Source organism: Centroberyx affinis, unplaced genomic scaffold, assembly GCF_046629955.1.
Source record: "Centroberyx affinis isolate AG114_WGS23_722 - 3 ecotype Tasmania unplaced genomic scaffold, CSIRO-AGI_Caff_v1 ptg003460l_1, whole genome shotgun sequence".
NCBI lineage: Eukaryota > Metazoa > Chordata > Actinopteri > Beryciformes > Berycidae > Centroberyx > Centroberyx affinis.
Window position 1 is genome coordinate 36,034 of NW_027281424.1, and position 13,967 is coordinate 50,000.

General features: G+C 43.2%; 1 protein-coding gene across 1 annotated transcript in view; it reads left to right on the forward strand.

Annotated features, from left to right (window-relative positions):
- The window catches only part of dlg3 (discs, large homolog 3 (Drosophila)), a 76,767-nt gene that overhangs the window by 180 nt on the left and 62,620 nt on the right, over nucleotides 1-13,967 (forward strand). The window contains exons 2-4 of the mRNA XM_071539464.1: nucleotides 905-1,036; nucleotides 8,005-8,090; nucleotides 13,618-13,725. Of these exons, the coding sequence (XP_071395565.1) occupies nucleotides 905-1,036; nucleotides 8,005-8,090; nucleotides 13,618-13,725 (326 nt within the window). The remainder of the gene's footprint in view (nucleotides 1-904; nucleotides 1,037-8,004; nucleotides 8,091-13,617; nucleotides 13,726-13,967) is intronic.

The following is a 13,967-nucleotide window of genomic DNA, read 5'->3' on the forward strand; positions in this document are numbered from 1 at the left end:
TGTCAAAAAGTTTCGCAGTCACTCTCGGTCAAAGTTGAACTTCATACCCACCTGGATTCAGCCTGTTTTGTTGCCAGTTAATACTAGTTTAGTCATTGTTGCTTGATACTTGTTACATTGGTGTACTGGTGCACTAGGCTGAAACGTAGAATCCCCTCGAGAAAACAGGAAGTATTTTTCTCCATAGGGAATGAAATTGGGCAATGTAGTGAAATCCCCGCTGCAGTAGGACAGGCATTCACTGTTGGGCTTTTCTCGCACAAACATGTTCAGGTTCAGATAGCTGTCAAGTAGGCTAATAGATTTACCTCAATGCAATGATGTGCATCATCATCTGTGTTAATTATATCCTCACCACCCACTGGGTTCAACAACGAGCTGTACACTGGTACTGCGACAGAAAAACACCTTTTTTTTTTGCCATATAAGTTACCAGCCAGTCCCATTGCTGTATCAGGCTGTAGGCTAAATATATGATGTCTGATGAAGTCCCATACCTAAAATCTCTATCATGTTTCCTGTAATACTCCTATAGGCACTTACAATTTGCCTGTGGTAGCTACTCAAAAGTGAGATTGTACTGACCCACCTAATAGTATTATGGCATTTTATTAATTCCTTTGGTATCCCTATAATATCCCTATAGTTTTGATGTGTTATAGTATTGTTCTAAAAAATGTATTTTAGGAGTACTGTAGTTCTTTTTAGTCAGGGTTTTATTATTTATATTTTATCCCCTAGATTAGATTTTTTTTTTTTTTTTTTAAATATGATAAACTAAATTTAATCCCAGCCCATAAACAGCTACATCCTCCCTTCAGGACACCATTGACTTGTCCTGTCACCATGAATAGACTCTCTGGGTGATGTTATTCTGAGACATGTGCTTGTTTTTATGAGGCAGACACCGAGCGGGCAGTGGGGCTGCTGAGACAGTACCATGCCAACCTGACCAGTCCAGAGGAGCAGGCGCTGAAGACCAGTGTGGGCAAAGTGTCTGCCATCTTCGGCAGCCAGCTGTTTCAAGCCCTTCTTGGTAAGAGAAATGCTGTAAAACTGCCTGTTTGGGTGTGGAGGAGGGTGTATTTCAAGACACTGCTCTAGCCTGGGTTTGTAACATCAGAGTTGGTCTCAAAGTGAATAGAGAACCATTGTGGACTTTCTAAATAACTTTTCCCTTATATATTTTTTAATTTTGAGGTAAGCGGTAGTTTAGCTAAATAATGTATTTGTTTTACAGCTTTTTTTTTTTTTTGGCAAACTATGCTTCAATATTCATACCACATTAATCTTTTGTTTCTTTTTATTATCTGTAAAAGTGTGTATATACTCTGACAAAATCAGACTGATTTGTCTGTGTATTGCCTGCAGTCAGACACAGGATGTAGACAGGGTCAGGTTATATTAATTTGTGTGGGAAGTTAACTGAGCCTAAATGTTTCCCAATTAAGCCTTATGAAAGAGGCCTTTCAGTTGATCCCACAAAAGGTTTGCTGTATACCCCCCTCTGTAACATACTCAGATTGTAATGAAATCCCAATAAAGACACAGTCAACACAGTTTTTCTATAGCCCACTGAGAGAGCTTGGTCTGAGCTCAAACTTCTCACACTGTGGAAAAAGAGGCCCTCCCTTTCAGAAAATCTCTCTTTTATGAGCCATATATTGCATCAGCAGGTGTAAACATGATCCACGTCATTATTTGGAAGAAACCGAAATTGTTGAACTGACTCGCCACTGCCAGGAAGCGACTCGCTGCTGACTAAATAGGTATTACCAGTTCAGAATCACTCTTGCAGAAGCACGAGCGTGGAATAGCTTGTGGAATAGCTTTTTACGACTGCAAGTCATCTAAAGAATCACTGTTATGTGCAGCCAGCTATACCTTTATGACAAGTTTGGGTCTTTGGGAAAGGAGCTTGCTGTGAACCTTAACCTCAGTTCTTTTTAAAGCAAATTAGTCCCATTTAGCCAATGGTTGAGTGGTCTTTCTAATTACCGCGGCCATGCTATAATGACGCTTGCCCTTGGGTCTGCTGTTGCTACTGCTGACCCACTACTGCCTCTGTGTTGAGGGGGGAAGGGCTACCATGGCTCAGGCAGAGGCTAAGAGAATAAGGCAGGCCTTACCAGTGATGTACTGAAGGGTTAACCCACCTGAACTCACACCTTTTTATCTGTGAGGTAACTTCACCACCATTTTAACAGAGAATACATCTTAATATGATATTAAAGCAGAGAATACATCTTGGTATTGATGATATAAATTCATAGCATGCAGTAAAGTGTTAGGCTAATGTACGTTGCATAAAAACAGGATGCTTGTTATCACAGGGACTTGAAACCAGGCCTTCAAGTTGGAGGAGGGTCTCCCTGCTCACTCCTCCATTATCCCACTACAGTGTCAGAAGTTGTTTTCAAATACTGACCTGTCCACTCCAGCAAACACAATATTTTCCACCACAAGGGAGTACAGTTTACATGAAGTATCTTTTTGTATCTGTTCAGGATTTTAATGCTCATAACCATTAATATCCATAATTTCAGTGATGCAGCAGAGTGATGTAGTGAGTAGGGAGCCTGTCCTTCAGCTGGAAGGCACGGGTTCAAGCACAATCCCTGCTAAAGTGTCCCTTAAGTGTCCACTAATTCCCTTCTAGCTCCAGGGGCGCTGTTCTGTACTTGACTCGGTGCACTTCCTTCTCTCTGGAGGGGGCAAGGGGAAAAGACAAATTTCCCTTTGGGGATCAATCATAAAAAAAAATACCTTGTCCAATGCCCCAATGTTGTCACTGATTTGCCTAAGGGGGACTGCATAATTCATTGGGGACAACATTCTTATTGTACATTAAGTCACTAGAGACTCTGAAGACTGCCTGGGAAATAATCCACAGGGGGCCTGATCCCTGCAGAGGGGGGCAAGCACGGGTATCAAACTATTACATTATTATTAACTGCACATAGAACATAGGTTGATACTCTGTGGTGTTTTAATCTATCATCAGCAATTTAAAGGAATAGTTCACCCAAAAATGAAAATTCTGTCATCATCTACTCCCCCTCATGCCAAATGAAACACAGATGAAATTTGTTAGTCCATATAACACACAGGGAGGTTGCCAGCACAACTTCGTAGCAGCCTTCAAAACAACTGAAGTCAATGGGGACCTGTTCTTTAGAGCAGTGGTTCTCAATGTGGGGTCTGGGGACCACCAGGGGTCCTTGAGGGCATTCCAGGGGGTCCCCAGCAAATTGATGAATTGTTAAACGTTTTACACATTTCACAACATTTCTTTGTCATTTTAGAATGACTATTTTGATCATAGTTTCACTGTTATCTCTCTACCTACAGTACAGATAGTCGTGGAATTCTGGACAAAATCTTATCTAACAATAAAAATATTCTCAGATTTGGGTCCGAGAGACAAAATCTCATCAAATGGGGGTCCGTGGTCCTAATGGGAACTAAATTAGGGGTCCTTGATATGAAAAAGTTTCAGAACCACTGCTTTAGAGTTCCAAAACAAAAACATCCAAACAGTCACACTGTGAATAGAAAGACCTATACACCATTATTTGTTGCAAATCAATCAGCTGTAGTTAAGATTTGTCACTAAAGTATAGTGTAAATATAGGTATTTTTGGAACTCTGAAGAACTGGTCCCCACTGACTTCAGTTGTTTTGGAGAAGGCTGCTATGGAGTTGTGCTGGCAACCTCCCTGTGTGTTATATGGAGAAACTTCACCTGTGTTTCAACTGGCATGAGAGAGAGTAGATGATGACAGAATTTTCATTTTTGGGTGAACTATTCCTTTAAAGGGTTTGATTTAACATTAGTTGTCCCGTCATGTATTAAAGTGAAGGATGGTGTCAAAGTAGTAGTAAAGGAGTCTTTGAAAATCAGAGAGAGGATCAGAATTCCAAATCAGGATTCCAGACATTCCAGAGCTGGAATGTTCAACCGTTGCTGAGTTGGAGGTAGATAAGAAAACACACCGCTCCTGGCTGACAGGACAGGCCTCCTCCACAACTCTCTGGGCCTTCCTGGATCGTCTGTGCCGAGTCTGAGGGTAGAGGCAGGAGCCCACGGTCTGGGCGTCTCAGGTGAAGCTAGGCCCTTTTACTCCACATGTGGTTCTCATCAGGCAGAGAGGAGGAGCAGCTGGTTGATAGAGTTAACAGGAATACAGTGCAATACAAACATTACTCATCCTGTTATCCTATCCTGTGTTGTTTGCCTTCACAAGCTTGGGGCCATGTTTGGACCGACTGTCGCTGTTGCGGTGGACCATTATTGGAAAGCAGAGGGCTATTTGGGGCAGAAGCTATGTTGTTTACTCTCTGTAACAATTCCTATTGTGACCAGATGAGAATTTACAAAATGAGAGACTATAGCGATTGAGAGCTGGATCAGGCAGGCATGTTTATATCCTCAAGACAGTCATATGCCAACGTTACACACACATACAGTACAGTGTTTGTGTTAAAGAGATCCCGTTGACTTTGATGCGCTGTGGGAAGTATGGGAGGTGTGTGATGCAGTGTGGGAAGTTTGAGCACTGGCCACTTGATTGGATGCCTGCATGGTTGCACAGTCACGAACAAAGGTTGCCTTAACTGTGCACTCACCCCTTTGTTCCAACATACAAACATGCAGTGAAAGGCGTGGGGGGTGGCGGCAGGGAGTTGGGGCACACACACGTACAGACACACACACACACACACACACACACACACCCACACGCACACCCACACACATACACACACACATGTACGTTAAGCTACAGACGATCCCAAATGCCAGGAGATTATTTTATTGAGGCAATGACAAGGGGGTGAATTGTTTGCCCTGCCTAGAACCCTTAAATTGTGACCTAGTTTTTCTTGAATGTGTTATTCTAGTGAGCCGTGGGTTGCTCATCATCATGTAAAGAACCAGGGGCGCATTCTTTTTTTGTATGATTCACCCAGGCAGGCAATAGAGAGATGACTCCAATCCACTTGAATAGGTACATGGCAAATAGAGCAGGGCTACAGCACATACACACACACACACACACACACACACAGACACACACACTGATCCTGTATGCAAAGTCATTTGTAGAACAGGGAGAAGGTGCAGGAAACCCCCTATGACTCTGACAAAAAGGCTCAGAGCTCCAACCAGTCTGTCCCAAAATAGACCTAACATCAAAAAGAGATCTGGGAATAAGTCCTGTGAAAGAGACTTCTGGCTTGGATAAAATAGGGTTTATGTTTTTTGTTCCATGGCCAGGAATTTATGTGGTCTTTGAGGGTTGGAATGGCGTAGAGAGTTTTTTTGGAAAGTCACGGATGGAAAAATAGCTATACTTGGAGGTTTTGTGTGACTGTGATTTCTGATTTCAAAACACAGCACCTTAAGACCTGATCGAGCACATTTTTCTGTTTTGCTACCTCTTCCAGGAATAGATGAACCATGTAAATGAAGTGTTGGTTGTGTGATGGCATGCAAGGTGTCCGAGGTGCAGCTGAAGAACAAATCCTGCAAGACTTAACAGATTCAATACTTTCAAGACTTATTACAGGCAAAAGGCAGCTGCCACTCATCCAAAGCTTTACAGATTTTCTTTATTAGAAAATAAATGGTTTAGTTTGCCTGTCTATTCATATTTAGTGAATCTGTGAAAAGCCAGCACACCTTGCTATTCCCACTGTAATTATTTTTTAAGTTGTATAGAAATTTCAAATTTCATACAAGGAAACCATGCTCCAATTTCATGTGTATGAAATGTCAATGAGAATTTTATTTTTAACGAAGTGAATGCTGGCATAAGACCCTCCATTCAAATTGGATGCTGCTAGCATGATAATCATGATAATCTCATGAAGATACTATTTTTTCTCTTTGAGCTGTAACATGCACGATGGCCAATGGAGTTCATGTTTTCCATTGCACTGATAATGCTCACTAAAACCACCTGGTAAATTAAGGCAAGGAAAATGTAATTAGTAGACATTGGTGGTTTTGTATTGTGGGAGTTCACTACCCAAAGCTGATAGGTAATTTTATGATCGGATTAGTTCATTACTAGGTTTAACAGCAATGAGGAGGCCTACTGGTGTGTGTGCGGGCGCGCGCGTGTGTATGTGTGTCTTCTGTCTCTGTCTGTATCCGTGTATCTGTGTATGGGAGTGCGTGTGCATGTGGGCATATGTGTGTGTGTGTGTGTGTGTGTGTGTGTGTATGTAAGAGTTTGTGTAAGTGAGATTGCTCTTTAGTCAGCTGGGCAGCAAACTCCTCTGCCCACACATGGCTTCACTCCTCCACATTCAGACACAGTGATGAGTCACATGCTCCATTCTTACACTTTTGTTCTCACAATGCCTTGTTGGGACATACTGACTCCCATCTTTCACACAGGCACGCATGCGCACGCACACACACCCCCTCACACACACACACACACACACACACGCAGACACTGGGTACAGAATTTTCTGTCCTTGAGTTTTGCTCAACAAAAGACACATATTGCTAATAAAAATAGATGTTTCAGGTTTATCAGCTTCACCTAGATGTCTTTCTCAAATGTTTCTTTTAGCCTTTCTTGTCCTGACATTGAACTTTGGGAAGTTGTTGCACTCTACAGCGACCTCTTTATGTCAACAGTGCAGTAACGGGGGCCTGTGTGTGACATCAGCAAAATTGTCCCACTGCATTCTCATCAAATGGCTGCCACTCAATAGGTGACCACAGGACATGGGCGCGTAATGACCCGAGAGGTGATGAGTGGAGACGAGAAGGGAAGGGAGGGGAGCAGTGAAGCTCAGTCAAAAAAGAAACTCAATTAAAGAAGGGAGGAAGAGTTGAGGAACCCACTAGGGACAACCATGCACCTTTCAGTGTTTTATGGCACTTTGGATAAAAGTGTCAACCCTTAATGGCATATGCATATGCTTGGCTCACCATACACTCACTTTACAACATATGCAAAATGTGTGAACAGTGTATTATCTCTGCCATTGCCCACTAACCATCTTCCCTTGTTGAAGAACTTGGTTATGTAAGAAAAATATTTGCTATTGAGTTTTTTTTGTGCTCTTGCCCACCTGGATTTTTGTTCACCGTGTAGCATGTTATTAGATATGTATTTCCAAGTCACATTTATTTCTGCTGCTCATAGAACCGCACTCAGCTTGAAATATCATCACACATCCAGCTGATAGATCTTCACCAATATGAATCAATAATCTGTCATTGGGAATTTAGTTGGGTTCCTTTTCTGCAAGAAGAGAGCTCAGGAAATAACTTGGATAACTGCCAGTCAGATAGCATTCGAATCAAAGCATGCAGCAGGGATGATACAGTTTGCACTGACAATGATTGCTGTAAACTGTGGTTTATATGTCTTTTATATGAATTGACCACTGTTCAACTAAGTGGTACTTTCCGAGTTTATTCAAGATGTACAGGAGTTTGCGTAACCTTGCCCCAAAACGAAATATCAAATCCATGTGACTGGAAATGGCCTATAGATAAAGTAAAAAGGAGGTTTGATAAAAAGAAAACAACCAAAAAGTAGAAAAAAATTGTATTATCTTTGTGAGAGATTTGCTCTTTTTCTCTCAGTATGAATTATTGTAGTCTGGGTGGGCTGTGTAGACTTGATGGCGAAGTCCTCAGTCAGTACCTGAGTCATATTGTTCAGGAGCAAGATAAGAGCATTTGCAAAACTGAAGACGGAACTGCTATGCGAACAGACGTCCCACCCCCGCATTTGCACCCGGAGCACCACTGAGGAAAACAGACATCTCCCTATATGTTGATGATGGAGTGGAGGAGTCTTTTACACAACCAAAGCACTGCACTTTTTTCAACAAGGAAGTAAAGAGTTAAGAATAAAGATTGCAGAATTAAGAATAGTTTGCATCTAAGACTTGAAACAATCCCAGGAAGGAAATAACAGCTACTAAGACAATTAGAAGAAATTCATTTAATTGTCTTTTCTTTTCTTGCAGATATTCAGGAGTGTTACGAGGTGACCTTGCAGCTGAACACGGAGCAGAATGTTGTGAAAGAAGATAGTAGGCAGGATGCGTTGGAGGTAATTTGCCTGCTTATACATTACAGAGCGGAGAAAATATGTTATATGTTTACATCTGTATCTGGTGTCATGCTGCTGCGTGTTATGCTTTGCTTCCTCTCTGTGCAAGAGGTTCCTTCTCACTCCCACACAAGCTTAGAAATGTTGCTATGGGTGATGGCTATGACTTAAACTTGGAGAGTGAGAGTCAGGCAGAGAAAAAGTTGGAGCGGGACACGCGGGTACAGGAAGAAGAGGAAGACAGACTGAGTCAAAAAAGCACTGATAGACCATGTGCTCATCAGTGGGCTGCTCTCATGAAGTCACCCAGACCTTTCATTATATCAAGTGTTTGCAGTCACATGGTCACTTAGAATATTTATAGCAAAGTGCAGAGAAAACAACCACTCCGGAGTTAAAGGGGAAAAAGCCGGTTGTGTGTGTGTGGTGTAGAAATCTGGATCTTATCAGTGGAGCATCATATAGTTCTGTCTTCATGCGATAGGTAGTGCAATATCAGTAAAGTCAGTGCAGTTAAATTTGGATCTTTTTTTGTAAAGTAGTTCCATGTCACTGATGTCTTAATAGCCTTTGAATGGGAGGGGACCCCTGACTTCATATCACTTGCATGATTTAATATTGCCTCATAACTTTCCTCCAGCAATGCCAAAATGTAAATGAAATTGATCCTTGGCTGACTTCTATAGCCCATTAAGTGAATGCTCTTTGGCCTGGTTTTAGCACTGGGATTAGAAAAATGCTACCTTCAGTACCTTCTGTTGTGTGTGTGTGTGTGTGTGTGTATGTGGTGGTGGTGGGGGGGGGGGGGTGTCTGTGTGAGTGTGTATTTGTATCTATGCACACAGTGACACAAACTTGGGGTATGCAGTATATGGGACACATAGGGCTGCAAATTCAGGGGCTCCAAAAGCACAGACCAAAAAAAATCATATTTTCAATTTTACCACAAAATGTAAACCATTCTATTATAACACAAGTTGTAGCTACAGGAAAGCCTATCTGAAAATATCTTAGGTACATCCTTTTTTTAGTTTGAGGGGGAGCAGAAAATGCAGGTTGATGTTTTGCCACGGGGGCAGATCACAGATGCTAGCGAGGAGCAGGTTCAAGCTGAGGATGCTTCAGCCAGTATGGACAGAGCAGCCACAGTCCTGATCCCTCTGAGCCATCAGACTGGACGTCCCCCACTGAAATAACTGACTCATTTCATCAAATGATGTTTGAGAATGGGCTTGTGAAATGCCCCAAAGGCCCATATTCCATAACAGAAAAAAAGCAACAGGCTATTTTCTAAAGCTTATACTGTTCTCTTTTATTATCCAGCAGGGAACAAGTTTAATGTGACTGGTTAATGCACTCAATAAAACAAAGTGTATTGCTTTGCATGCAAATTATTTGGAAGTGCGCAAGCCTGTAACAACTGCTTAGTTAGAGGATACAATATTAGCAGTCGCTTTCAAATATACTGCAACACTACAGAATTGGGAATGGTCAGAGAGACGCTTACCTTGCCTGTAGAAAGTCTAGATAGTGTTATTTACATTTACAGTCAACTGTAAAGGGCATGCTGGAAATCAGTTGTAACATGCGTGAACAAAGCAATCCAGTCAGAAATATATCTAGAGACATCCATTATGCTGATCGAGTCTCTGAAAAAGTTGGATTCAGAGACAGATAACAGATATATTGTGCTGTTATTGAAATAATTAGTATGACAAGACATGAGTTCACCCCTACTTTATGATTTAAGATGGTAAGACAGGTATATTTTGCACATTTTCTTTCCTCATACTAATTACAGACACACACACACACATACAAATGATGTAGAATACGCTCTGTGGCATGGGGTAGTGCTGGTGGGGCAAAACCAGGTTCTAAGGTGTGTGTGGTCTTCAGCTATTGGAATACCGTCTCCGCTTCCTGGGCCCTTCTTGGTCAGGTCAGAGAGGGGGCAGCTAGAGAGGAGAACAGGGAGATTAAGTCCAGCCGACCCCAAAAAGGCACATACCCTGCTCTGGGGAAATAGTCACACCATCTTCACCTTCTCTTCCCGTGGGCGCAGTAGGCACCGGCCGACTTGGTACCCCAGGTACTTCGCTTCAGACCGGCTGATGCTGCACTTGTTGGGGTTTGGGCTATGAGTCCCACCCAGTGCAGCTCCTCCAGTGCCCCCTGGAGCCTCTCCTGGCTTTCCTCCCAGCCAGGTAAACCGTGGTGTACTGGCAGTGGGGCCGGATGATCGAGGCCACAGATCACTGGGTGTTGCAAAGGTTGTCGTCTAGCTGCGGGTGAGAGGGGCACCTGCCAATAGCCTTTGGTTACGTGGAGAGTAGAGATAAACTGCGACTTATCCAGACACTCAATCAGTGTATCCACTCCTCTTCAGGGTCTGGTCTTTCAGCAAGACCATCTGTTTGTGGGTGGTACACCAAAGTATGGAGGTGGTGGACTTTGAGGAGCCAGCACAGGTCAGACATCAGCTGGGAGAAGAAGGGGGTCCCCTGGTTGGTAAGGACGTCCTTCGGGATCCCCACACAGGAGAACAGCAGCACAGCTTGGAGGGTGCCAGCCTCAGAGACCTCAGGATACCAGATGACGTAGTCAACCAGCACAAGGATATACTCATGGCTCCAGGAAGACTTCGGGAGCAGGCCCACCAGGTCATCCCAGTGCAGTCGAAGGGAATGTTACTGACGGGCAGGGGAACCAGGGGAGCTGTGGGGGCTGGTTCGGTGCAGTCTTCTGACACACCGGACACCTGTGGTAGCACCAGGAGCTCCTGCTCTTCCCCCAGCCGTTGCGCCACATAATAAAGTAACCCATTCTTGACCATGAAGTACTAGATGGGGAGCTGGCCTCCGCCCCTCTGCTCGTCCCTTTTCTGCTTGGGCACAAGAGACCCGTCCTGCTGGGTCTGTTGGAAGAAATCAAACGGGGTTAATGAGAGGGGGGGCCTCAACGTCCTGATCTGACATCTTGCATACACCCCAATAAATAAGTTGTTGCACCGCTGTGTGCACATGTGTATGTACATGTATGTGTGTGGGTGCATGTGTGTGAGCCATGTTCAGCGCAAGACCCTTTTCAGTGGCTTTCCGTTTTTTTTGTGTAAAAGTGTTAGTACATGATAATTCAACCCTGACATCAGATAAAAACACTTTAACCTAACATCCTCATTTTGACAAAATCGTGTCTTTTATCCTTTCGTGCTTTAACAACCCCTCCCTCTAGTCAATCACTTAATGGCAATGTGTTTTTGAAACTCTTGTGCTAAGTCTGAACTGCATTATGCATGGTCAGTTGAATAGGGAAAATGCAATAAACTTGTCATTTACTAGAGTGAATTAAATGGATGCCTTAATGCAGAAGACTGTGTTGTCAGAAAGAGGATTCTCATGCATTTGTAAGATTGTGTAAAGAACTAATACCATAATATTAACAATCTATTTTCTGATTATACAGGGGTTATAGGAATGGGAAGTATTTGCAAGCATTAGGCCAATTTGTCACCTCTGATGTGCTGGCTTAGTAAATCAATAACTTCCCTGACCTGCATCAAATACAGAATAAAAGGAGTGCTCAATATAGCATAATCTGTTCATAATCTGTCACACTCTCAGAAGAGGACCCAAACCACACACTAAGATTGTGGCTTGAACTTTTTTTTTTTTTTCTGTCATCCTAAGCTCTTCTCCCAGCATTTCTGTGATCCACCCTGGTTAGCTACTAATTCAGTGCAGCATGGCTCCTGATCCTTCCCCCTTCCATTCCTGCATCCCAGCTGCTTATGGGGCCCAGGCGCAGGCCCGGCTTGAGAGGCTAGGAGAAGGACGCAGTAGTCACAGTGGGAAGTTTGAGAGAGAGAGAGAAAGAGAGAGAGAGAGAGACTTAATGGACGCCCAGCGAGGTGCTCATCAGTATTCCAGCCATGCTGTCACCTGAGTGGAGGATGGGAGGGAAATTAAATGAGTCTGCAAATTCCCTGATTTGGTGCAGAGTAGCAGGTGAGAGTAGAGAATAGCTCCTTTGGAAAAGGAATGAAAGGGACTTAGTAGAGACTTCTTCTTTGTAAATTACTTTAATATATAATTAGAAATTCATTAGAGTTTTGATTGCACTAACCTTTGGTTGTAATATTTTTGGCTTTATTATGTAATAATCATGATGTGGAATAACTAAGGATCTGAGGGCCAAAGATGGAAATATTTCTTTTAAATGTTGTATGACTTGTGATGATTAATTGATGAGCTCATCTCAAGTCTGTCTGCACGATTGTATGTGTGTGTGTGTGTGTGTGTGTGTGTGTGTGTGTGTTTGCATGCTGAGTGGTGCAAAGGGCATACTCTTAGCTGCCACTATTAGACAGAGCGGGCAGCCAAGGGGGCAGGGGGGGCGGCCCTGGCCCTGGCAGTGTCAGCTGACCTGCCTGTCAGCACTGCCATGTGGGAATGGAGCCGTCACAGCAAAACTCACTAAGCATCTCTGGAATAACACACAGCATATCAGATCCATACCGCCAGTCCAAACCTCTGTAAACAACAATCATGGTGACAACATTGTACACTTGACATTGATGACATTTAGATTGTTTGTGTGAGAATCTAAAATGACTGAAGCTCTCTTGCTAGTGGGTGCGGCGAAACCAGGTAGCCTGCATGGTTAGGGGTGTGTGTGTATTTATATAAACACTTTACACATTTGTCTCAACTCAGCTGGGGATCAAGACCAGCTTTCAATTTAACTTGGAGGCATCAGCTGAGGGAGAACGCACCTCTTGTTAGGAAAATCATCAAGGCGGTTTTGCCTGAACATTTTTTTTGCAACCTTGCATCAGTGATGGCCTGCTCTAAAGGCTGCCCTCTGCTGTCAATAAGGGTCTGTGTGCTCTAAACTGTGGAAATAATCTCAGCGACTCTCAGGTAGGCATATCCTCTGTGTCCATGTCCACATTCAGCGGAAGCTTTCTGTTGTTGTGGTATGAAAATCAATATCTGTCAAAGTTATTTGGATGATCTGTTGAGTTACATCTTTGCTGTCACTTTGTATCGGCTGAGTTTCACTGTTTGTCATGTTAGACTGTAATATCAGACCTCTGACGGAGTGAACTATCCAGTTCAGTTCTCTGCCGGCCTTCCTCCATTTCTTCTCCCATCCACTGGTGTTTCCACAACAAATAGCACTCTGTGTTCAGTAGTGCAGACTAAGGCAGGGACCTGAGAGCTGGGCAGTGGTATTACTCAAACTGATATTCCCATATTTATGTTTTTCATTCTACAAAGGTCTCCTGCTTTTACCACTGCACAAACACATTAGCCAGGCTGTGATATATTAGTTAGCTCCTATCTTTGCTCCAATGTAGAGAGTGCTGAATACTAACCAACACTTAAATGATGGCTTGTTGATACATGGCATCTTTACTATCAATGAGTATGCACTGATCACTGCTGGAGGGTCTTTTCTCTCTGATTTTGCTCTCTCCTGTCTGGATGTTAACCTGCCCTGTCTGACCTGCTCTGTCCCATAGGACCAGGAGGAGGGTGTTTCTCGGGTTCGAGTGACCAGCAGGAGGAGTCCTCACAAAGTGGAGCGGGTTTCTGGCTTGGTGACTCGCTCCCATGTTGACATGCCCAAGGTCAGTGCAAAAGCAGAGATTTCCAGGGGTTTCCTGAACCCCTGGGAAGTTCTCCTGAACAAAAACAAATGGTTTCCACTGATGATAGAATGTTGTATGTTCTATGTAATAGAACAGTTCTATGATAACAGTAGAATAGTTCTATGATAATAGAGATCCTAATAAGCAAATGAATAAACATTTCTCCCAGCCTGCTTAGTGAGGCATCACAGGGGCGCCCCTAGCTTCATGAGACGTTTGTT